Source organism: Eptatretus burgeri, chromosome 16 (assembly GCF_056783735.1).
Source record: "Eptatretus burgeri isolate ZD-2024b chromosome 16, Ebu_testis_v1, whole genome shotgun sequence".
Taxonomy (NCBI): Eukaryota; Metazoa; Chordata; class Myxini; order Myxiniformes; family Myxinidae; genus Eptatretus; species Eptatretus burgeri.
The window spans coordinates 46,209,201-46,234,781 of NC_140976.1; the positions used below are offsets into that span (position 1 = coordinate 46,209,201).

At 41.0% G+C, this 25,581-nt stretch overlaps 1 protein-coding gene across 6 annotated transcripts in view; it reads right to left on the minus strand.

The window, feature by feature from the left end:
- Positions 1–25,581, minus strand: part of LOC147011019 (uncharacterized) — a 192,033-nt gene that overhangs the window by 13,635 nt on the left and 152,817 nt on the right. For all 6 annotated transcript variants that reach the window (XM_085859131.1, XM_085859129.1, XM_085859128.1 and 3 more), the window contains 7 exons: positions 24,618–24,711; positions 21,392–21,520; positions 13,245–13,291; positions 10,776–10,922; positions 9,706–9,906; positions 6,115–6,226; positions 5,234–5,426 (listed from right to left, as the gene is read on the minus strand). In XM_085859131.1, coding sequence (XP_085715257.1) covers positions 5,234–5,426; positions 6,115–6,226; positions 9,706–9,906; positions 10,776–10,922; positions 13,245–13,291; positions 21,392–21,520; positions 24,618–24,711 — 923 coding nt within the window. The remainder of the gene's footprint in view (positions 1–5,233; positions 5,427–6,114; positions 6,227–9,705; positions 9,907–10,775; positions 10,923–13,244; positions 13,292–21,391; positions 21,521–24,617; positions 24,712–25,581) is intronic.

Sequence of the window (25,581 nt, forward strand, 5' to 3'; positions counted from 1 at the left end):
TCTTTATAAATCATGTCCAATCAATTGAATTGGCCTCAGGTGGACTCCAATGAAGTTGTAGAGACATCTCAAGGATAATCATGGGAAATTGGATGCACTTGAGCTCAATTTGGAGTGTGTCACAGCAAAGAGGTTGAATATTTATTGACGCAAGACATTTCAGCTTTTCATTTTTATTTATAAAAATTTCTAAAAAAATGTTTTCAGTTTGTCATTACGGGGTATTTTGTGCAGATTGGTGACAATTTTTTTTAACTTAATGCATTTTAAATTCAGGCTGTACCACAACAAAATGTGACAAAAGTCAAGGGGTATGAATACTTCCTGAAAGCACTGTGTACTGTATAACAATTGGGTGGCATTACAAATCTTGAAGACACCAAAGCATGTGTCTCAAAATGGATGCAGACCCATCCCAGCATCTTTTGCAGATGGCATCAATAAGCAGTTGATGAAACTTCATCCATTTCTCGACAGGGTAGTTGATTAAATTTCATCTATTTCTCAAATCAATCTTGCACTACCCTTGTAGCTTTAAGGTAGAATTTTCAATCTAAATATTCCTCATTCCTTCCCCAAAAACCTAAAATTTATTCCAAGAATGGATAAAATTGCTTGATGGCTGCCAACGCATTCCATCCAGCGGTTCAGGAGTGCATCCAAGTCAATGGCAACAAGTCAGACCAACCAAACCAAAATACAGGCACAAGTCCAATGCCATTAGTTTGCTTGGCAAGACTGCTAACAAACTTTTATCTTCTGTTAGTTGATGAAATCCAATGTTAAGCTCAGTTACGTTTGATTAAACTGAAGAGCAGATGCTTTCATTCTTCATTTCATATCATCAGACAGGATGGTGTAGAGGTAGCACACTTGCTTTTGAGCCGCGTCTTGTCTGGGTTTGATTCTCGGCCCATCTATATTCTTTCAGATTGATGCTTCACTGCAAGGCGATTCAAAGAGTTAGAGTTAACAGTTAGTTCAGAAGTTGTTTGCTCAATCTGCTCAATGAATGAGCGGCACTGTTGACATGGTCATGTGAACACAAGCCCGCTGTTGAAGAGCTCGAGAGTTCAGCTAATTCGTCGACAATGTCCTGACATCTTTGCGCAAAACAGAGATGCCAACTTTTGGAAATCAGAATTAGGGAGGATTTGCAACTGACACCAAATAATGTGCGCAAAGCGCACATCTCGAGCGCGGAGCGCTCGACCCTTGCGGCGGGGTCCGGGGCCCGCCTTAGGGCCCTGGAAGCTCTGGGGTTCTAGACGCTCTCTAGTGCCCTCTGAGCCCTATTTTGGAGCATTTAACATGTTAAGAATTCCCACTTTTTGAACAAAAAAAGGGGAAAATTGTGCACTTTTTAATGTTACATGTATGTTAATATTAGTAAGTTAGGGGACAATCAAAGATTAACAAAAAGCACAAAAGAAGCAATATTTTTCTTACCTTACTGGCTGGTACTACTGCTGCTTGCTTTTTCCATGGCAGCTTTGCTGAGTGACAGCTGTGTGGCTCTTTTAGCCCTTCTGATTATGTCTTTGCTGTATTCTCTCTGGTAGCAAGGGGTGCTATGAGCTAGTTTTTCAATTAAGAGAGCTTCCAGGGTTTTGACACTCAAATTGGGACGAAATTCAGTATGATTCTTCCGTACAAGACTGAGTGCCCGCTCACATGATGCGTTCGAATGAGGAATGACCAAGATTCCCTTCATCACTTTGCTCAAATTAGGATACTTCTTGGCACCAGTGCAGGGATCTGTGAGCTGTGAAATCCGATGCCACTGCTCATCCACTCTCACTGTCTCAGTAGCAATTGTAGCTATGGAGGCGTCTGCCTGGTTGTGAGCGAATTCACTCTCAAGACTGTCTATGTCACTATCACCGCCACTGAACAGACAGGGGAATTTCTTGATGAAAAACTCCACACAGTCAAACCCCACTTCTTGGTGTAGCTTAACATCCAGCACCTGAGCATGCTTGGCTAATTCATCATCTAGCGGCCAGGTTTTGAAGATGTAATTGCAGGCTTTCACATAATATGAGCGAACTGCACTGAAGAAACCTTGGATGTCTGACTCACTCAGAGTGAAGGTGGATTTCTTGAGACTCCTTTGTTCCCTTATATACAGTTTGGCATCGTTCCCAATCATGAGGTCCTCATCATTCTTCTGATGATTTCTGTCAGAGAAGGGTACATTTACCAGAGCAACCGATGACACCGATGGTTTCAAAAACCGTACGAAGATATCTTTCAGAAGACCATTCAATTCTCCGTGCAGGAGATGAATACAGGGTTCGTCTCTTTGGAGCAGAAGATTCCCCTTCTCAAAAAGCTTGTTAGCATATCGAAGGAAGAAACAATAGAGTTTTGTTTGTGGAGACAAGAACATCCTGTTGACACGTTTTTCTCTTGATTCCTGCACAGTGTTTGAGGAAGATGCGCTTTTAGTTGTAGAACTCGTAGTACACTTAGCCGCAGGGCGATCACACTTGCGTTTACTGCCAGCAGAAGAGGTCAGACTCGTAGTACCAGATCCAATTTTACGTTTGAGGAGAGAGCTTGAGGTAGGTGCAGCCAAGGAAGAAGACCTCTGATTCGAAGGTTTTGCTGAGCTTCTATCAAGTGATTTGGCAAAAGCAGAACTTAACTTGGGTCCTTCTTTGCCTGTAGATGGGACTATCACAGTCTTTCTCAACTCTGAAGGGATCTGCTTTGTAGATGAACGTGATGAAGGGCCGGTGATGCTACCTGCTCTCAGCATTGGTTTTGGTGCTGTCCCTGCTGTCTTCTTCGCAGCAGATACTGCAGTGGTAGTGGTGAATGCTGCTCCACTAGTGCTTGATCCTGCAGTGCCAGTACTGGCAGTAGATACAGTGCCATCCTTCTTGCTCGTTGTTAGAGTCTTGGCTACAGTTGGTTGCATTTTTCCTCGTACTTCTTCTTTGAAGAAGAGGCGAAGTGGCTCCCACTGTTCAATCAGCCTGTCTCGGCACTGACCAAGGGACAGCCACCTTGTTGCGACATGCTTCAGAATCTTGTGTGTCGGGGCATCACAGAGTTCTTGCAGTGCTTTCACTCCTTTGACGCGTTTACTACTTTTGTCCAAGTAGTAGTAAATATCGATGAGAAAGTCATCTAATTCAATGGGTGAGGCCTGAGCCGCCTTCTTGGCCGTATTGTGCATCATATGGCAAGGGCATCCCGTGATGTAGCACTCTGGATTTTGTTTGTGGATATAAGCAGCGACTCCTTTGTGCTTGCCCACCATGACAGAGGCATTATCAGCACAAAAGGAAACACAATTTCCCCACGGAATTTTCCTGTCACTGAACTCATGATCAAGCAGTTTGAAAATGTTTTCTCCAGTGGAATCTTGTTTGCACGCAGGCAAACTTAGCAAACCTTGCTTCACAATCCCAGCACTGTTGTCATAGTACGAAATCAGGACAGGATATAGCTGGGCCTCACCACTGTCATTGCTACCATCTGTAGCTAGGCTAAATGGAGCTAGTCTAGCAATATCGGCAATAGATGAAGCAGTAACATTTGACAACTCACCAATTATTGCTGAAGTTTTTGTTCTTGCACATCCATACTTTGAAGCAACTTTTGAATCTGGAAACATCTTTTGAAATAGAGGTCCAGCATGATCTGAGACTGATATGGGCAAGTTATGTTCCACAATAAATCCACTAAAGAGAAGTTCCGCTCGGGTAACATCCTCTTCCTCGCTTGTCCCTTGTTTGGTGAAATCATTCAGAAGTGTACCGGTACTCGTGCTCGAAGATCTCTCCTTTGCAATGTCTGTGTGCCGTTTGCTTCCAACGTGCTTCCGAATATCATCGCGACCTCCGTGTTCAACTGAAATATCAACGCTGCATACTGTACAATACGCATGATGAATTCCTCTTTCAGACTTTGGAATACACGGGTATTGGAGACTGTATTCGGTCTTGTACTTCTGAGACCATTTCTTGGTCTTCGTAAGCTTCTTTTCTGCCATTTCGTAATCAACATCGAAGGCTTGAAGCATCGGTAACTTCGAAGTCGATGTTCCACAGCTGCAGCGCGACTCGTAGAACTCTAGCGGCTGTTAAACACCGCACGGTGGTCGCGACCGCCGGGCTGGTACGGGGCCCAGCTGCATGCAGTGAGCGTATTGCATGCATATACACTGTGCATACATACCGCATGCACTGTATTGCACACATACCGCATGCACTAAATCTCAGTGCATGATCGCATAAGCGAGATCCAGACCCAATGTTTCGCTGCTCCTCATTTGAATTTGCAATTTTTTACGTACAATTTGGTAGCAGCGAACGTTATGGAGTTACCACATGCTATACGTAGCAGACGATGCTTTTCATTCAATTCTCATACTAGTACATTCTGATTAGTGAACAGTGCAAAAATATCAAAATTTTGGGAGGATAAGGATAGTGATCGTAAGGGCGGGAGTTTGGGTGAATTTTCGGAAGCCTCCCGATGAAATCGGGAGGGTTGGCATCCGTGGCAAAAGTTTATTCAAGGCCAACCTCTTACATGAACTTCAGTCACTGAAAATAAAATAAAATCGTACACATGCATCCACGTGGAACGTGCATGTGGATGCAGTATTTCGGACGATAATTTCAGTTATGTCTGTTTGATTGACTTTTATGCATACCTGAACGATGGATGGAATGAGTTGACAACTAGTGGTTGTACATGTTTTCCTCAAACTGGGAATGGGAGGGGCAATGGGGATGGTGCAAGGGAAGCTGTTAGGAGGTGGGGGGGGGAGGAATTCATTCGTAGCCCTGGGGTTTAGGGTGTGCAGAGGACCCCAATTCTCTCTATGTAAATATATATGGCTTCATGCCGCTGCAGGTGGCAGGGGGCCTTACATGTCGTACTAAAATATCCCCAATTTTAGGGGACTCAAACAGTCTAATTCTATGGCAATTATGCCATCTGTAATTCTGAGGGAAATCAACCCGTTCGTAATTCTGGGGGAATTAACCCATCCGAAAAGTTGGTGAAAAGAAACTCGTTCATAAGAACGGGCTCTTTGCCAGTTGATGACGTGAGTCAACAAAGAAACCAAGTTGAACTATATTGTCCTGCAATCACTGTGCAAGGAAATGTACAAATGATACTGTATAAAGCAGAATTCAAGTGTCTTGCAAGAAAAGGAGCTGCAGATTAAAGATGGGAAGCAAACTTTGAAACAGGATCTCCAGCTTACCTCCATCAGAGAGCTTTACACTGGAAGTCCTTTTGCACATTCTGCAAGTGTGTTCTGATGATTGGTCCACATCAACATGAGCATTGAGAACAAGTGCATCAGGCTCAACCCTCGACTCTTCAAGGGAGTTGAGGTCTGTTGCCATAGTTTGTGGCCTGATTTCTTCTGCCTGAGACAATATTCCATTAGCGGTCTGCAAGTAGCCAGAAAAAAACAAAAACAAAGGCAAAGCTCTGTTTTATCGAAACAATGCATTTGCTTCAAAAAATATTTTGAAACAATAATCTCTTCCCATAACTTTTGTCATCCACATGCAAGAGACGATTGTGTAAATTTGAAATACTTTTTATTGCATACGAGCGAGCGAACACACACACATACACGTGACATGGGCGCATGCACATGCGCGCGCGCACACACACACATACACACAAAATCCCTTGTATTACAAAGTTAGGCAGTGTGCACGATACAAGTCATTAAAAGGAAGATCTTTCCAAGAAAGAATTTAAGCTAAATCTGTGATTAAATCGTCAAAAATATTACATTTTGATTGCCCTTAAATGGGCCACGTTACAATAAGAACCAACGTGTGCTCCCGTGATTATCATGCGCCACTGGAATCCAATACAAAGACAAGAAATAATAAAGAATAAACTTTTTAACTTTCTCAGTGCATCCCATCACCAAAGGGACATGCATTGACAGGTTTCAAATGAAAACGTTTTTTTTTACATGCAAGCATTCAAATGTGGTAGATCTATATGAAATCGACTTTATGCATCATAGCTTCAAATGTTTGCCAGGAATTCAAAAGTCAATGTACAATTGGAGCCCGATATGTCGCCATTTCTAAGTATCACGACCCGGGAGAGCCGTACCATGGATGCTCTCTGCTCTCTCGCCGCCAAGCCAGCACCGCTGGGTTTTGCAAGCCTGTTGTTGAGGTTACTGTCTGAATGTGATCGCCAGAGCTTGTTGTGTCGTTGCTTGCTGCAGAGGGAAGAAACAAGATGTGGATTAAACTTTTACATTCAGTCAGATACCGATATTTGTGGTTCCGCTATTCGCAGACCCCGCATATTCGCGGTTCATAAAATGTGGCCTGCTTCTACATTTGAGGCCCTGTGCTTCACATATTGGCAGTTTATTTGCGTATTCACGGTTTTTCTGACACGCTTCCACATCAGCGGCGCTGTGCTTCATGCATTCGCAGATTTTCACGGGATTTTGGATTTTCCCTGATGAATCACGAACTGCCAGGAATCTATCCTCATTTTTGCCATTGAAACAATGTCCTGACATTGACAGCATTTTTCAGGAACGTATCCCCCACGAATGACAGAGTCCGACTGTGTTTAAAAACCAAGGTTCGAATTGTCAAGTTTTACATTAATGACAACCAAGATGAATGAGAATTTTTTAAATGCAGGGAAATTCAATATTCCCACCGATTCCAAAATTTGCTCGGCGTTGAGTGAAAACATTTCACAGGCAACGGTAAAGTTAATTGAAGTTATACTTGAAATATATTTGGAGTGTAAACCTGCCGATCTGAAACTTGCTTCTTTTCATGTCATGAGAAAAGTTCCATTTTATTGGCCGAACTTCAGGGAAACATGAGCAGATCACAAAGTAGTGCTCAGAAGAGAAAACAAACACAAATTACAGTAAATGGTATGAAATGTATAAAAGTTTTAAAGTTGTGAACGTCATGAAACTGGCTCTGAGGCTCATTTTACTTGTCTGGCAATAACAGCGAGTGGTGCAGCCAGATTATTTCATAATTCTTCTTCTCTTCTCTTTCTCAAATTTCTATTTGTTGACAATTCGCTCTTCAAAGGGCATATATATATATATATATATATATATATATATATATATATATATATATATATATATATATATATATATATATATTATTCCATTGTTCTTGGCACTGGTTAAGAAAGGTGACCTGACAACAAAACTGCAAGCTCTAATGTTAACATCCACATGTAAACCCATACAACATGCTCGATTCAGGAGTAAACATGCTCGAATAGGAGGGACAAGTAGAAATGTGAAGGGTAAGAACATCTCCATCTGGAAACTCTTTATAAAGGCTGGAGTTAAAGCAACTTAAGGCCATGAAGTGACCGTCAGGTGTGTAGGCCTCCTTCACGTCTTTTTCTTTGGCACGTACGCACCGCAAAAATAAAAAAGTGAAACGAAGGATAAAAGCATTTGGTGATGGAATGCGTTGACGGGAGAAGCGAGAAACGAAGGGGTTGAGGTGTGCAATCAGCCTGGATTTTGGAAGGGTTCAATCGAAGGCCTGTGAACCTTCCCTCCACAACTTTCATCATGCAATATGTAAACTAGGGACTCCATTCGATACGCAAGTTGATTATTATCAATATAAATTAAAAAGGTGTTTTTTTTGTTGTTGTTCAACACCTAAACAATGAGATGTTTTGAATGTTGTTCTTTATTTACGTTTACAAACAGCTGCGATTAAATAAAAAGCTGCTGTCGCCATTCTTAACAGTGTAGCAAGCAATGCCGAGTTGATGACTTAAATGTAAATGACGTAGATATGTGAAACATTTCATCCATTTTCCATACATTTTCTATAAACAAGTCCAAGTGTCTGTTTTTAAGCAAAACATTATTGGCTGAGGAAATTGGATGGCTAGATCTGGTTGAAGTTGAATAAGGAGAACATTTTAAGTTTACGAGGCACTTTCTGGTTGAAGAGGACTCGCACGTCGATCTATATATTCCATAAACAAAGATGTCAGTGGAAGCCAAAGTTAAATCTACACGTAATTACCGACAGGCTTCCATTAGAATCTAAATACACTTCGTAATGTTTGTAACCACCAATGACGACAATACAAGCTTGTCAACGACCAAATCAGATGATCCAGCCCTCACTGTAAGATGTTGTGCCATCACTCGACCAGGGCCACTTCCATTTAAATCAAGAGATTGTGTGTAGACTTGAAAACGAAAACATGCCTCCCCAAGAAGTCCCAAGCATGGTAAATCAGACACGAGTCTGGACTTCGTGCAGACAAGTCCTTGCAAGTGACTCTGTGGTCCGTCAGTGGAGCACTGAGAACTTTTGTCACAACATGAATTGGTTTTGTTTTGTCAAAACATATATACCATGTACCCCTTCAAGAAAGATGTAATCAAAAAGCTGTAATCTCCTGGTAGTTGCTAACACAAGAATATACACTTTTGGTGATCAAATATTCATCAAATAAGCTCAACTGTGGCTCTTGCTGCTACTCAGAATTCTCACAGCCTCATCAGTTATGGCTCATCTCTCCAAAAAGCAAATCTTTTCGCCATCACTTTTTCTTTATTTTGATTCTTCAGATCTCTTCCTTCCATTGGAGGTTTTGTTTCTCATCGAAAAGCTTTAAGAAATTGATTGATTGTTAAATGGAAGAAAATAAAGTGAGTGTCCATGAAGCATCTGTAACATTATGAGATGTTTTGTTTGGCCAGGTAAACTTATCCTCGTCCCTCCCACCATGCACCGACACACACACACACACACACACACACACACACACACACACACACACACACACACACACACACACACACACACACACACACACACACACACACACACACACACGCAGTATCGGCTATTCCTAAAATACAATATAATTTAAAGGATTGCTGTAAATGATGCTAATTTCACAACATCCGATATTCAACTTTATTTAAATTGTAAACCTCAAAACATAGTTCCCTTACCTCCAGTAAGAACCTTGACCTGTAAGCAATTGAATGATTTATCGACCGCATGGATCATCAGCTGGGCACTGTTCTTCCTCGAGGTTTCAATCGTTTCAACCCAGAACCTCTCCAAACAGCAGATCCACAACTTTGGTCACGGATCCACATCAGTAGATCCACAACCTTAATTGCGTCCAGGCAGTCAGTCAACCCATCAATGCAACTCACCCTCTGACATCCTTTTCTGTGAACCCTTTCCCTTTTAAATTCCAACTACTGCCCTCGTTTTTCAGGCCACTTCTCAACAACCTGATTTAGATCTCAACAATTAAAGTAAACCTTGATGACAAAATTTCCCCATTTGGATCATTTAATCACCAAGTGAGGGAGTTTGGAAAGAAATGTCCTAAATAGGGATTGCTACAGATGTCTTCTGGGATTGGTGTAGTGCAGTTATGATGGGCCGAATGGCCTCCTCGTGCACCAAAGTTGTGTGTGTGTGTGTGTGTGTGTGTGTGTGTGTGTGTGTGTGTGTGTGTGTGTGTGTGTGTGTGTGTGTGTGTGTGGTAGTAGTAGTAGTAGTAGTAGTAGTAGTAGTAGTACAATCATAGACTGTACAAATAGTTATGGAGATAAATGGAGATCAGTGTGAATGTCTTGTATGAGAAGTGACTTTGGCTTTGAGGCGGACATGCCATAGCCTAAGCATTACTTCTCGTCCTTCTACACACCTTGCGTCTAAGATGCCTTGGTACTCCACAAGCTGCCGCATGAAGCTGGAATTGGGTTTGGCAACTTGACGCTTCTCCTTCACAAAACCGAATGCGTGCTCAAGATCCCAGCCGTACTCTTTCATAGCATATGCGATAACAGTGGACGCAGAGCGACTTATGCCCATCTTGCAGTGCACAAGACACTTGGAACCATTCTTCCTGCCATGGTCAAAGACAATCAGTCAGTCACAAGAGGTTGACCCAAATCACACTATTCCCTGACATGCAAGCACCAGACATATTACAATGCTTTTATGGTGTTCCTTAAAGGTCCAGAGAATCAGGAGAAATAAGATTGTTTTTTTTTTATGGGATCGCTGTGCACCATTTCTAAGTAATAAACAAGGAACCGAACGTGTTTTTTAATTCAACAATTTTTTTGAGGTGTTGCGGTTATAAAAGCAAACCCGTCGGGTACCGTCGCTAAAAATTCCAGATAAACTGCCATTACGTAATCGAGGGAAAGATTGCCAGGTACGCAACGGATAATAATGGCCGCACAACTCGCTTCAGACTCGGCAGAAAATGTACTTGATGAAGGATTTTCTGATCAAGAATTCCCAGATTATGACGACAGTCAAAATCATTATGTAGAAGGTGCTGTCAGACCGTACATGCATGAAACCAAGGTCGAGGTGACATCACGGGAGGGGTGGGATCGATCGAGTGTTTTTTTTTGGGGGGGGGGGTGTGGCCAATGGAGTGTAAAAGGGAAACGATAACATTAAAATCTTCCTTTCAAGATATTTATCCAACAAAAGAATGATTAAGTGTTCAGTGAAGCCATAGCTATTCATTAAACCAAACAGGATTTTCTGATTCTGTGGACATTTAAGCCTGAGCAGCATGTTGTGCAGCATCAAAAAGGATCCTGAAAATGGCAACAAAAACATAGGAATAGCTTAAAAAACCGAATAAGGAACAGCGTTCGGTCAGGTTCGTGGGACAAGGGAAATTATAGATCGAAGCATACTTTTTTCCACGACACCAACTTCACCAAAATTTGTGGAATAATAAATAATCCGTACTTGGCTTTGGAAATGAACTTGAACGTGTCATTCCAATAAGCCAGTAGGTCTGTAGCTTCCTCATCGAACACGCGGATGTTGTGATACACGAACAGGCCCGGGAAGAAGTTGTCAATTTCTCGCGTCACATTGAGGATATAACCAACTCTGCAGCAAAAACACAGGGAACACAAAAGATTGTTGCAATCGATTCTGTCGACTTCTGTTAACCACCCGGAAGCAGATCAGCCATATGTCAAAAGTTTACAGAGTTATGATATTATGAAGAAAAAGGTGACCGACTGGAATGAACAAAAATTTGAAATATCTGACAAGGTAAGTCATTTGGCAAGGATGGACTGACTGCTCATGATTCCCAGTGTGAAGAGGCAAAATGTGGAAACAAGGTACAGGAAAAACTGTCACACTTAAAGGTTATTTTAAACTCTTGATGAAAAACCGAAAGAAAGATTAAATTTTGTCGCAGATAAAATGTTTGCAAATAGCCGTTCGTATTTTGACGGAAGTGCGGATGCGATTGCTCGCTTCAACCCCTCTCACTCCTCCACCCCAAACCCCCGAAAGTAAAAGGAAAAGAGAAAGAAGGAGGGAGATGGGAAAACAAACAAACTTTATTTATGGAACGGTACTCATCAGTCTTCACGACGGCCTCAGCCAAACGTCATGACACGTTTGAACGCCATGTATCATTTTCATTTCAGTACCACGGTGCTTATTTACGCAGCTGCTCGAGTAAAACAAACTACTTGGGAGTGTGATGACCGATTGACCTGGCTTTTGGGAAGAGTTGGAGAATGGCACGCGAACACCTAAAACACGAAAAAAGAGGAAATGAACAGAGACATTTTGAAGGACATTATCATGAAAAGAAAACCACAAAGCTTTTCGTTGTGCTCTCTTCAGGTGAAATTCACACAAAGTGAGTAATGAGGAAGAACAGACTCATAGACACCTATCAACAAAGTCAATTCTGATTGGATGTTCTCCACTGATGCGTCATCACCTCCGAATGGTCTAGGTGGGAGGAGCCTGTTCAGTGTTCAGCTCTCCAATTTTCGGTTGCAGAGTCCGAGGCGGAGCCGCTAAGGCTGTTGTAGAATCTTCTTCACAACCATCCGTGATCATGAGATGAGTTCGTGTTCTTCTTCTTTGCACAAATAAGCAAAGCGAGTGGCCAAACTCTTTTTTTCCGACATAACATGGGGTCCATGGAATAGATAAATGTCGCTTCTAGTATTCGGAGATGCGTGAAACTTCGTCCTCTACTCAATATCTTGATTTCATCCATATTATAATGTTCAGCACAGTTTTCATTCTCAATCAAATGCTGCCCAATAGCAGATGCACACGACGTTGGGATTGATGCTGGGACCTTCCCACAAGCACGTACCGGCTGTATTCGTGTACCAACAGTGTCTTTCCTGATGGACAAAGGGACATGCTGTTTGATTCTGTCAGTCAGAGTTTGGGTAGTTCTGCCGACATACCGAGCATCACACCGGCACTTGAACTTATAAATAATATTGCTAAGTTTTGAGGCAGGCAGAACATCCTTCTTAACTGCAGGAATCAAACGTCGAGAGGTGAAAACCACTTTTGGACGAACGGCCAGATACGGTTGTTCGTCCAAGAGTGATTTTCACCTCTCAACGTTTGATTCCTGCTTCTAACAAGTTCAATCGTAATTCTCAATTTGGATCGATGATAAGTTACATTGGATGTGCACTGAAAATGCATTAACGCTTGATTTATATTAATGCTTGTTCAGAGTTAAAGGCCAAACAAGAGGGCTAACAAGAACAAGGGATCGTGCAGCCTGGGAAGCAGCCATTAGGTGAGCTATGGCTAACACATGCCAGCATGGAAACGACCGTAAAACGATGATGATTATGATTACATGGAAATAGTACCAAATGTAAAATGAGATAAAATGATAGCTTCACTGGACACACGGACACACACACACACACACGCACGCACACACCACTGTTTTTATACCTATCGACACAAAAAACCGTTTTGCATCTGAATTCTTCAACGTTCATTCATAATGAGATCTCTCATTTTCCTCGTCTTCAAAGACCTCTCACCATTTGTGCGACAATACATAACTCTTAACTCTACATTCATGAAAAGAAAATACAAAAAAATGTTCGTTTGAATATGTGTACATATATATATATATATATATATATATATATATATATATATATATATATATATATATATATATATATATATATTACTTTGTGGCTATACCTGCGTGATTTGGAAATATTATGGTGCACAGCCAAATAGAAATATTATTCCCCTTAAAAATGGGGGGTAACAAAAAAAAAAAAAACAAGAGCAGACTTTGAGGATGATAATTAATGAAAACAAAAATGCCAAAGCATAACAAATCCGTGGATAAACAAGTGTATTATTGTGAAATTAAATTGATTATGGATATTTCGCAGGCATTCTTACCCACGGTCTTGCAGCTCCTCCAAGTTTGAAGCATTCCATTCTGAGCCCTGCACCCCCACAACCAACAATATTGCAGAGCATCAATCTCTAGCAATGCAAAGTAAAAGTGCATTATCGTTGCAGGAGGCTGGCAGGATGGCTCAGAGGTAGGCACACTCACTTCCACACTGTCTAGCCTGGGTTTGAATCCCGACACAGCTATAAACTATCACCTGGTGTTTCAAAAGAAGGATTATTCATGAAGGTGTGTGCCGTCCCTCGGACGGACGTTAAACTCGGAAACCCGTCTGCCGGCATTCATTGGTGCATGTTAAATATCCCACGGTGTCCTTCACGAAGAGTAGGTGAGATAGCGCTGGCACCATGAACAAATTCAAATTCTTAACCTGGAGACGGCACTGCTTCAGTGGCACAGCCACACCCTCGGGCCAATGATGCTGTCCGCACAGCCTTGTGCTGTGATCGAAAGAATACGAGGGGGTTTATTGAAAAAAGTTTAAAGTGAAATGCTTTTCCATCTTATCCTCTGTTCCAAATCGATTTGTAATGGTCAAGCATTCAACATACAGGAATGTTAAATTAATTGATCATAAATCAGGTCTCTGCAAGTGTGCGTGCACTGGCACACATATAAAACTCCTGATGAAGACCTGTAAAACTCCTTATCTTATATATTATTTCCGAGTTTGTGGTTTCGTGTCGCGCTATCTTCGACTTTGTTCTGCGCTCGAGTAACGTGATATTCGGCTTACATTATCTCAAAGACCACATGAGGTGCATGGTACAAAAAAAAGTAAATAAAATGGTTCTGAAACGGTGAAATCGTATTCCACTTACTGCATTAAAGTAAAATTACTACTGATACTCTGCATCAGTTCCTTTCTCAAACACACCCACCCCAACATGTCGCGCAGAGTGCGGGTTATGCTAGTCCTTATTAAGCCCATCATCACCAGCCTGTTTTCAGTCCAACGCAGGACAAAAGCCTCTGTCGTCTCACATTGGGAGTATATGCAGACTCGGCAGACTTGCCAAAGGCGGGTTTGGCAAGATAATTTGAGCAGGAATTTCGGAATTTTATGTGGGTGCGAACTTGCCTACACTTCATGGGGAGAAGAGGTCGGGCTGGGAAGAGGGGAAACAACCACCGATAAAAACGTGATCTTCAGGAGGCTTCTGAACATAGATAAATGGATCAATACACCCTAACCCTAACTTTTAAAAGCAACCAGTGCTGGCAGATTGGTGCTTTGGCTTAATGTTTATCCGATGGAGTACACAGTGATATAATTTGGATCGCCCTGCATATGAAACACCAGGGAGAAAGGTTATATTTGGATGGAGATTGAAACCCAGGCTAAGCAGCTCAGACGTGCACATTCCTCCAATCTATCCTGCGAGTGTGCGTAAGTGAATATCTCCAATCATCCCTCTTCACTGGAATGGTGACCGTGAACCTGGTTACTAAAGTAGCACTTGCTGCAAATGTCCTGACCAAGAAGAAGTGCTTACTATGCATCCACCGTATTTAAGCATCATGTACATTGTTAACGATGAGTTGGAAAAATAGATGCAGAAATTATCAAGTCATGTCGGCTGATTGGTACGACGGTTAGCTGTGTAGCTTTTAGCAGCGGTGGTTGTCTTTCACTAACTGTAACCCAATCCGGAAGTTCCATTTTCACTTGTATGCATTTAGAATGTGTGGGATCTGAAAGCACAGTTTCATTTCACTGAATACCACCACCTTTCTGATCCCTCTGCCTCGTTTCGATGCTTCATCTCATCTCATCGTGACTGATTGCATTCATTTCAGTACCTGGTAATAGGTGGTGACATTTCCTGCATGAGCCCCTTGCTTTGAAAAAAAGTCTCCTCCCGAAAATCTGACATTTTTATCACAGTACAGTCATGCGCCGCATTATGACGTTTCGGTCAACGATGGATCGCATTTACGACGGTGGTCCCATAACATTATAATGGAGCTGAAAAATTCCTATCGCCTTGTGATGTCACAGTCGTCGTAGCGCTGCCATTCGTATAAAAGTATAGTATAGTACATACAATTACGTTGAGTACGTAATCTATCTATAATTCCAGCAATCTCTGTGTGTGTGTGTGTCTGTCTGTCTGCGACCGCCGTTTCTCGACAACCGCCGGTCCGATCGGATTGAAACTTGCCAAGAATATTGCCGGGGACCCGCTGATGTGCCTTTTCGAGGTTTGATATCAATCAGACGAGCGGTTCCCAAGTTACGGCCATTTATCTGTCGACCAATGACAAGACACGGTGCTATGACATCACGAATGACGGCACAATTAATGTTTATTTATTTATTTCTTTTTGCACGATCGACGGTCCGATCTGATCAAAACTTGCCAGGAATATTGCCGGGGCACCGCGGATGTGCTTTTAAAGGTTTGATATTAATCGAATAAGCGGTTCCCAAGTTACGGCCATTTATCTGTCGACCAATGACAAGACACGGTGCTATGACATCACAAATGACGTCACAATTAATGTTTATTTATTTTTTATTATTTCTTTTGCACGATTGAAACTTGCAGGGAATATTACTGGGGACCCGCGGATGTGCCTTTTTGGGGTGAGAGAGAGTGAGAGAGTGAGAGAGTGAGAGAGTGAGAGAGTGAGAGAGTGAGAGAGTGAGAGAGTGAGAGAGGAGAGGGGAAAGGGGAGAGGGGAGAGGGGAGAGGGGAGAGAGAGAGGAGAAGATGACAAAAACATCCTTCAAATATGGAGGCAAAAAAAATTACAAATGCAAATACACGAATTTGCAGAAGACTGGCAACCATCACACCATAATGATTTTTGTACTGCTACATCCAATATTGGGGCTTAAGTAAATCAATAAAAAGGGGGATGGAAATTCTCCCGTAAACTGTAATCACAGCTCTTAGGTTGGTTAAAAACCCCTTACCTTTATTTATTTTTTATTATTTCTTTTGCACGATTGAAACTTGCCAGGAATATTACTGGGGACTCGCGGATGTGCCTTTTCGGGGTGAGAGAGAGTGAGAGTGAGAGAGTGAGAGAGTGAGAGAGTGAGAGAGTGAGAGAGTGAGAGAGTGAGAGAGTGAGAGAGTGAGAGAGTGAGAGAGTGAGAGAGTGAGAGAGTGAGAGAGTGAGAGAGTGAGAGAGTGAGAGAGTGAGAGAGTGAGAGAGTGAGAGAGTGAGAGAGTGAGAGAGTGAGAGAGTGAGAGAGTGAGAGAGTGAGAGAGTGAGAGAGTGAGAGTGAGAGAGAGAGAGAGAGAGAGAGAGAGGAGAGAGAGGCTGCACATACTGGAACTCACCTACGGGCATGCACCTACGGGCCCGCCACGACGGGCCCGTACTAGTACTTGATAATGATAATATACAATGACAGTGTGGCCCCGTTATAATGCGATCGTCGAGGTCCATAAAATGTCATCGCGAAAAAAGCGGGGTCGCGCTAAATCGCGATTCAAGAAAATCACCATTCAAACGGACCCAATGTTGACCTAACATCTCAAAACACCCCTATTTTCGCCCTATTTGACCCATTTTTTTGCACGTTTACCTTCTAGCAAGTAGATTACCTTTGAATTAAAGAATTCCACGAATAAATCGTTGTTGTTGCAGTCGAAATTAAAACAAATGAGCTTGTAGTGAAGCTTTTTATGTTGTTAAAACATTCGCACTGTTCCGAAAATATATCATGCAACTGACAGGTGCTCGTTTCTTCATTTGTAAATTATAACATCGATGCAATGATTACGTATTTATAAAATCCAAACGCTATTTATTCACCTTTCGATAATCGATGCGAGAGGAGATTGTAAGCAGCCGCAAACAACACACATGGCCGTCATGAACAGCACAAAGGTAAAACGAACGCGTCTTCCGTCTATTTTGGATGTGTGTTACAATTGCCCACAGTATTCAGTACAGCAACATGCTGTACAGGTTTGTAGCCGAGGAGCAAAAGGCTATACCATATATCGTAGGTGTGTAGTAGGCTATACCATCGAGGTTTGTGTAAGTACACTCGATGATGTTCGCACAATGACGACGTCGCTTAACGACGTATTTCTCAGAACGTAACCCTGTCGTTAAGTGACGCATGACTGTACTCAATATACGTCTGTCAACGTTTGGTTGAGAAAATTAGTTGTTGAAAACAACCTTGTAATTGTGATTTCAATGAACATCATTGTGGCATCTAAAGCGTTTTCAATAATCTTCCTTTTTTGGAGAGGTTGGGGGGAGGTTCCCCCACGATGGTCTTCTTCTTTCGTATGCAGCATAAGGCTTCTGGGTAGCATCATTGGCTGAGGGCACAGCTGTGCCACTGATGCAATGCCCTCTGTTGGTTAATTGTTGAAGGTGCCGGCGAAAACTCACCTGCTCTTTGCGAAGGACACCGTGAGATCTTCAATGTACACCAACTAATGCAGGCAAACTGGATGCGTTCATTTAACATCCATCCGAGGGATGGCACACACATTGATGAATGTCCATGTGTGTGATGTGTGTGTTGCAGATCCACTTCTTTTGTACACAACACAAAGCTAGGCTGTGGAGTGGAATCGCTGGTTGAGGGGATGGCTGTGCTGCTGTTACAGTACTCTCTGGAGGTGATGGCAGAAATTTGGAATTTGTTCACAGTGCCGGCGATAGCTCATCTACTCTTTGTGAAGGACACCATGGGATCTTTAACATCCACCAACTATTGCTGACAGATGGGACACCCGTTTAACGCCCATTCATGAATGAAATGGCACACACATTCATGAATCACCCTACCTGTGAAACACCTGTATGACAGTTTACAGCTGGGTCGGGATTCAAACCCAGGATAGACGACTTAGAGGAGAGTGTGCACACTTCGAGGCCATCCTTCCAGTCTCCTTCTTGAATTCACAACTGCATATACTCGAGGCATTGTTACACAACGTATACCAATATATCGCTGTCTAGTTATTGCATGAAGTACAAAGCATATTCCAAAGCATTTCTAAGACAGCTTTATGGAGCTTGTAATTATATAATGTCTATTCCCCCCCACACCACCCCAGTCAACCACCCCTCTACCTATAAGAGTGATAAAACATTATGATCGTGTAACCATCACCATACAGAATGTTGTGTAGTGGCCATAGTTGTACATGGAGGTGGTAACACGAAGGTGTTGGATTGTTTTGCAAGTGCACAGATAGAATATTTGGTGAGGGTAGAAGAAATATTTGTGAAGGAAAAATAAACTTCCACTCTTCAACATTGTTGACGACCAACGGGAAGGAGGTTCGTGGGTGAGGGGTTTCATTTCCAACGTGACAGCTATCCCAAACGCTCGGCTCAACGAAACCTGAGATGGCTAAAAGGGAGGAAGAACTATGACGCGCTCGCTCCCTCAATCCTCTGAACATGAACCACAATGAAATAGCTGGATAGAAGAGTGAAGATGAAGTGTAAGACAGTTCATTATGAATGTAATAAAACAGACTCTAATACATTGGCCTTCTTTAATGATACGACAGAACGCCTGAAGTATGTGCAGTTGTAATAGCCAACAAGGGGGGAATATTTCTATGAGAAAAGCTTGAAGTAAAATGCTAAATAAAACATGTCCGCTGTTACAAATCAAATTTGTTATGCTCAATTAAAAATTTCATGCACACCAATAATTAATGTTTAATTATCCCCTCTTGTATGGTTTCAGAGTTGCTGCTGGCAATAAGTCGCTGTCAGAAAGTACACGAGTGCAGGTGTTCTTATCCCATCACTTACGTGCACATGCACGTTGCACTCAGTCACATCAGGACTGAACAGACGAAATCGATGATGATGACGATGATGGCATGTTTACGATTTGATTCTCCTTCATATTCCTTGCTTTGGGACATGACCCTAAGACAGTTGGTTGCTTGTACGGACCTCTGGTAGCTTGTACCTGTTGCTGTGTTTGAGCCCGTGGAGTCACTGCTGAAATCTCTCTGTCCGGGTTCTTCCAGACATCTTTTAATTTGTTCCTTTCACACTTCTTTGAATTTTTTCATATTTCTCTCTAATTTTTTTCTTTTTCTTTTCTTGTATCTCTTTCACTCTTTCTTTATCTCTCTGTCTCTTCTTCTTCTTCTTCTTCTTCTTCTTCTTCTTCTTCTTCTTCTTTCGGCTGCTCCCGTTCGGGGTCGCCACAGCGGATCATCCGTATGATCCGCATAGTGATTTGGCACATGTTTTACGCCGGATGCCCTTCCTGACGCATCCCTGGTCGCCTCTTACGACACACAGGGATATGGTACACCTATTTTAACCGGGGTATACACCGGCCCAGTATGCTGGTACTCATTTCGCCAACCTCGGAAGGATGACAGGCTGAGTCAACCCCCTGGTGTATTAATTCAGTGGCCCAACGGGGCTTGAACTCAGGACCTTTTGGATCCCAAGCTGCTGCCCTAACCACTGCGCCAACACCAGGCTCTTTATCTCTCTGTCTATGAGAAGTGAATCTTTGCAGAAATTTTTCTGTCTGGCTCACTTGGCTGTGCCTGGATGGGTTTGAGGACAGAGGAGTAGCGGCTGAAACCCCGATCATATCCAAGTTCTTCCTGATGATTCCATCTCTGCTCTTTACTTATTTGTGTTCCTTCTGATGACTCCAAGGCAGTATTTGATCTTCCGTGTGATTGCAAATGGAATACAAAATAAACAAGCAAGCCATGTGGTAAAGCTGGGTCGAACAGAATGAGGAAGTCCATGGCCAAAGGATGAAATGACACCTGCGACTTGCTTGGTCCGCTCTATCAAATGTGTTGCAAAATGGGTAGGGTTGTTCGTAAGTGCAATCTTTGTTGCAACTTAATCTAATGTTATATACACACATGCAAAGGTACGACTATAAACCTATATCCAGCTCAAATCTAGAGTCCTTTTTTCTTTAATCCGCAATGTCAAATTTCACTTGTTAGAGTTTCCATTTGAACCCGTGGATCATGTTGGCAACCCAGGTTCAAATCCCATGTACTAACGACTGTCAAATCCCATTTGTCTAAAAGAAGAAGAAGAAAAAGAAGAAAAAGAAGAAAAAGAAGAAAAAGAAGAAAAAGAAGAAAAAGAAGAAAAAGAAGAAAAAGAAGAAAAAGAAGAAAAAGAAGAAAAAGAAGAAGAAGAAGAAGAAAAAGAAGAAAAAGAAGAAGAAGAAGAAGAAGAAGAAGAAGAAGAAGAAGAAGAAGAAGAAGATGAAGAAGAAGAAGGAAAAAGAAGAAGAAGAAGAAGGAAAAAAAGAAGAAGAAGAAGAAGAAGAAGAAAGAAAGAAAAAGAAGAAGAAGAAGAAGAAGAAGAAGAAGAAGAAGAAGAATAACAACTCTATTTCACCAAGTGTAATTTAAACACAAGGAATGTGTCTTGGTCTACTGTGTACTATTATCTTTGTAATGCATGTGGTTTATGTTCAAGTTCCTCCATGAACCTGAGATCAAAGCAGAAAAACAAAAAATCTTAACAAAATAAATAAATACATAATCAAAATTTCTACTTCCTCATTGATAAAACATCTCATTTCAAGGCAAAGCAAATTAAACGAGGAAAAATATCCGCAGGAAAAAAAGTTTGATATTTAACTCTGCCATGCCAGGTGGACGGACGTCATGTTTTTACCCTTGCCTGTCTGACTGTGAGCACGATATCTCAAAACGTTGTGGACGGATTCGGATGAAACTTGGACAGGTTGGGGATGTGACAAGGAAGATTTGATTTTGGTGAAGATACGAAAAAGGATTCAGATGCGATTTTTTTTTTTAATTTTTTAAAATGATTCTTCATTTGAGAAATAGGACCAAAAGCGACATACGGCACAATATTTCAAAAAGTTGTAGACACATCGTGGCAAAACTTGGTGGATGAGATGGGTTTGTGACAAAAACAAGCCGATTAGATTTTGATTCAGGTCCGGATGTCGATCCGTGCATTCAATGGGATACAATACATCAACTGTTCAGCCTGGCGAAGGTACGCGCTCTGCCGAATGCCGTTCTAGTTTGCCATTGTAAAGGTTTCATGTCTAACATTATTGAGGTGAATGGAAAGGATATAAAATAACACATATAACCATGACAGGACAGTCAGAGGGAAGAGATGTGGTGGAAAGAAGGGGAAAGAGGAATACCAGATAAACGTGTTCGAAGATCTCCGATGCACTGTCCATTTGACCCAGGATGACGATCATTTCATTGTCGATGAACTCACGAAACTCCTTCAGATTACAACTCATCTGCATCTCCAACTCATTGCGAATCTGCAAGTGCAATAAAATAAAATGAGGCTTCGGAACATAGCACGCCTAAACAATGGTTCACAATGCTTCCAAAACCGTGGTTTATTTTCGTGAAATGAGGTGGAAAGCAAATCAAAAATCTCAAAGAACGACAGACAAGATATCGACAGCCTGTACCTATTATATTCTACTTGCATCGATAACTATTTCCAAATACTGGACGGAAAGCTCTGGGTTGGCCTGAAATTATTAACCATGACAGGAATGGGACAGAAAAAAGCCAAAGGGCCAATGAGTTCCGAATAAGCCAATGTTAATGAGTTCCATCCAGATGCAGCAGAAACGGAGGGCCCATTGCATCTGCCTGATACAAATCTCAGGATGACAAACATGTCAAAAATGCCTTTGTGTCGGTTGGCAAGAACGAGAGGCCGTGCACGACGCAACTTTGAGGCATTCCTTGGGGAGGGAGACTCCCCCACAAAATTGCCTCACTGATTGCGGAGGGAAAAGCAGTGTCACTGGATGTCACCATCAGCACCCAGAGTGCACAAGGAAGTAACTTCTCCTGGGTTAATTGTTATAGTGTGTCTGCTGTCTCTGTGTGCATGTTAGTGTGTGGTGTGTGTGTTTTTAGAAAGTCGATGCACAAACCTCAATTGATGAAAAGACAAACTAAGCTTTCTCCAATCAACTACCCGAGACTCGCTTGGAGGTCCCAAACAGAGACATCGGTATTGTAATCGGAGACTTTGAATGCAAAAGTTTACAAGAGAAAGATCAACAACAGCAATGCAGAACAATAATAACAACAGCAATGCAGAATCTTAGTTTGGGCAAACGAGAAACATACAACTGTTTTGTTGAGAAAATAAATTTTGGGTAACGTAGCTTGTGGATCCAATAATCTGTTGAAAGCCAAATTAATTAAAATGAAGAAACAGAAACAACCAACTACATCTTCAGGGTTTCATCTGGAGAGGTTGAATGAATATTGCTCAGTAACAATACAAAATAATTTCCATTAAATACTTGAACATGAAGTCAAAGTAACACCAGAAGTAATAATTATTGCAGGTTACCATGATAGCTATCCTATAAACGGCAAAGAAGGAAATACCGAAATCAGACCAAACAAAAAGAACACAAAAGGACATATGACTGTCGTGAGAAGTTCTTTATCTCGCAGATAAATTAAGACAGCTGAAGATGAAAGGTCGTAAAACAGAAGAAGATTAGTTTCAATACCAGGAGTCGTCACCGAAGATCCAGAGACAATCATGGGATAACAATGTTTATTGTTTGTTCCTCCTTATACAGGAGGATGGCGAGGAAGAAGAATTTGAAAATACGAGCAAGTTGCTCGTGCCTGCACGGGATTCCAAACAGGGTTCGGGATGGAGCGGGCAAAAATGCAAATGGCATCTTCTGTCATCAAGCAGGCAAGCTGGGAGCAACAATTCCCATTTATTGCCACATCTGATGCAATTTAAATGCTCTAATGGCAGCTAGGTGCTCCACTTGAAACTGTTTGTTCGATATGTGTAGCTTTTTGATGCCTTGGGTCCATAATAAAAATTTGTGTTTGTGTCAAAGCCAGTGACCAATTGCTAATTAATCATCAGATAGAGGGGAAGCCTTTCCTGGAAATGCAAAAAATAAAAGCAAAAAAATTTAAAAACAACAACAAAAATAAATACAACAATTATACTATTTTTCATGCAAATAAAATGCTTCAATGACAAGATAATTACAGCAATCATTTCACAAGACATACCATCAGAATAGCCAGGCTTAACTGAGGGCTCGGTACACGAGAGAAGATGAGCGTTCAACATGTTAATGAGAAATGCAAAGAAAAGTTAAATCACCCATTGTATTTGTGATTTCTTGATTATAGCAAAGCTTTTGACCGTGGTAGTCATTGCTACCTCTGGAGACAAGAGAAATGTGCATCCAAAGACATCTGATTTAGTGAATAAGATAGTTACATCAAAATCAGCAGGAAGGTGGAAGTAGAAAAAGTCTTAAAATTGGATCAAAGATAAAATTGTTTTACAAAGAAAGGTTGAAGTTTATCCCACTTTCAGTTCAATCTTCATGCTGAATATGTAATAAGAAAGTCTCAAAGGATTATGAAGGCAAGCTTTGTATTGTAAGAAGGAAGAAAAGTAATATTTCATTACAATTGATGACACCACTCCGATAGCAACAAACAAGAATAAATTAGAAGATATTGTGTGGAAAGCTGAAACTTAGGGTATTGTTGAATTTAAAGATCAGAAAGATTATGATTTTATCCCGAAATTTTTTTTTAAAAAGTGTTTTTTTTTTTTTTAATTGAAAAAAAGTTTTAAAATTAAGATACAACCTCGCTTATATGCTACTCGTGTGGAATGGCCGAGCTAATACCCTCGTCCAACTCGGGAAAACGAATTTGACGCTGTCATCCCGGATGAAGATTTATCAGATTCTGGGGAAGATGATCATGTCGGTGTAGATACCGAGGCAGTCGTTCCATATGTGTACAGACCCAAAATAGAAAGTGGGGATAGTGACGATTACAAAATGCCTGAAGTGCACAACAAATACAAAGACACTGAAGGAAGACTTGATCGGCAACAGTGAGTGGTAAATGTACGTACATGACAATAAGTCTTTAACATTACGGCACACTAAGATCATGTGGTATATTTCCTCATGCGATTCAAAACCATGACGGATATCTACGATTCAATTTTTTTACATGAAAAAATTACCAAAGCAATGATTATGAATACCATTTTAATTTATTTTGATGAACGAAGTTCAGATCCAATGGACCTTCAAGGGAAACTGTCTTATTTGTTTTTCAGAGTGTTATAATGTTTTTTTTTACCTGATCTGGTAAATGCACATACAGTACATGACAAAGTTTGTTGCTATGTGGTGATCACAGCTACCAAGTTTGGTGAGTTTCTGCACAACAGTTTAGGAGATAGTGTGATGGATTGACAGACAGACAGACAGACAGACAGCAGACAAACTACAATACCCCCCCCTCAACTCCCCCACATTTTTTCAAAAATCGTGGGATAATAATATAATAATAAAAGATAGTGATTAAAAATAATCACACCTCCTTTGATGTGACATTTTCCAGGTCCTTCTGCATCATGATTTCTCGCAGTTTTGCTCTGACCATTTTTTCTGTTCGTGCCCGCTCAGTGGGTCTGCAGAACAACAACAACAAAAACCTTTCGTTCCATGGATCGCAGATGTCGACCATGTCATGTGCCCTATATCGGTACTGGAGCAAACCCCCCATATCTTGTTTTACCTTTGATATCAGATGTGCAAAAAAGCAAATAAAAGAAGAAATTTTAAGACAGACAAGTGGAAGACAAGTGCACTGGGAAGGAAGATGTTGACAAATACAGTATGACCAGCTTGTTTAAGACCATTTCAGTACTACAATGACTATATGCATTGCCATTAGTACCAATTACTCAAATGCTTTACCATGTATTGTATCCACCTTCCTGTGTCTGAACATACATATACATATATATATATATATATATATATATATATATATATATATATATATATATATATAAATATATACATATATATATATATATATATATATATATATATATATATATATATATATATATACATACATATAATCATATGTCGTCTGCAACTACACACATTACATTCTCAATTTATATCACCATTTTAAGGCTACTTATTGATTGCCTGTCATATATCGATTGTTTTTCTTTGTTGTTGTTTATTTCATGATGGTCATAACTGTCACTTTTATTCTTTTAATATATATATATATATATATATATATTTATATATATATATATATATATATATATATATATATATATATATATATATATATATATATATATATATATAGTCATGTGCAGGATTACGACATTTCGATCAACGACGGACCGCATATACGACGGTGGTCCCATAAGATTATAATGGAGCTGAAAAATTCCTATTGCCTGGTGATGTCGTAGCCATCGCAGCACTGACAGTCGTATAAAAGTACAGTATAGCACATACAATTATGTACA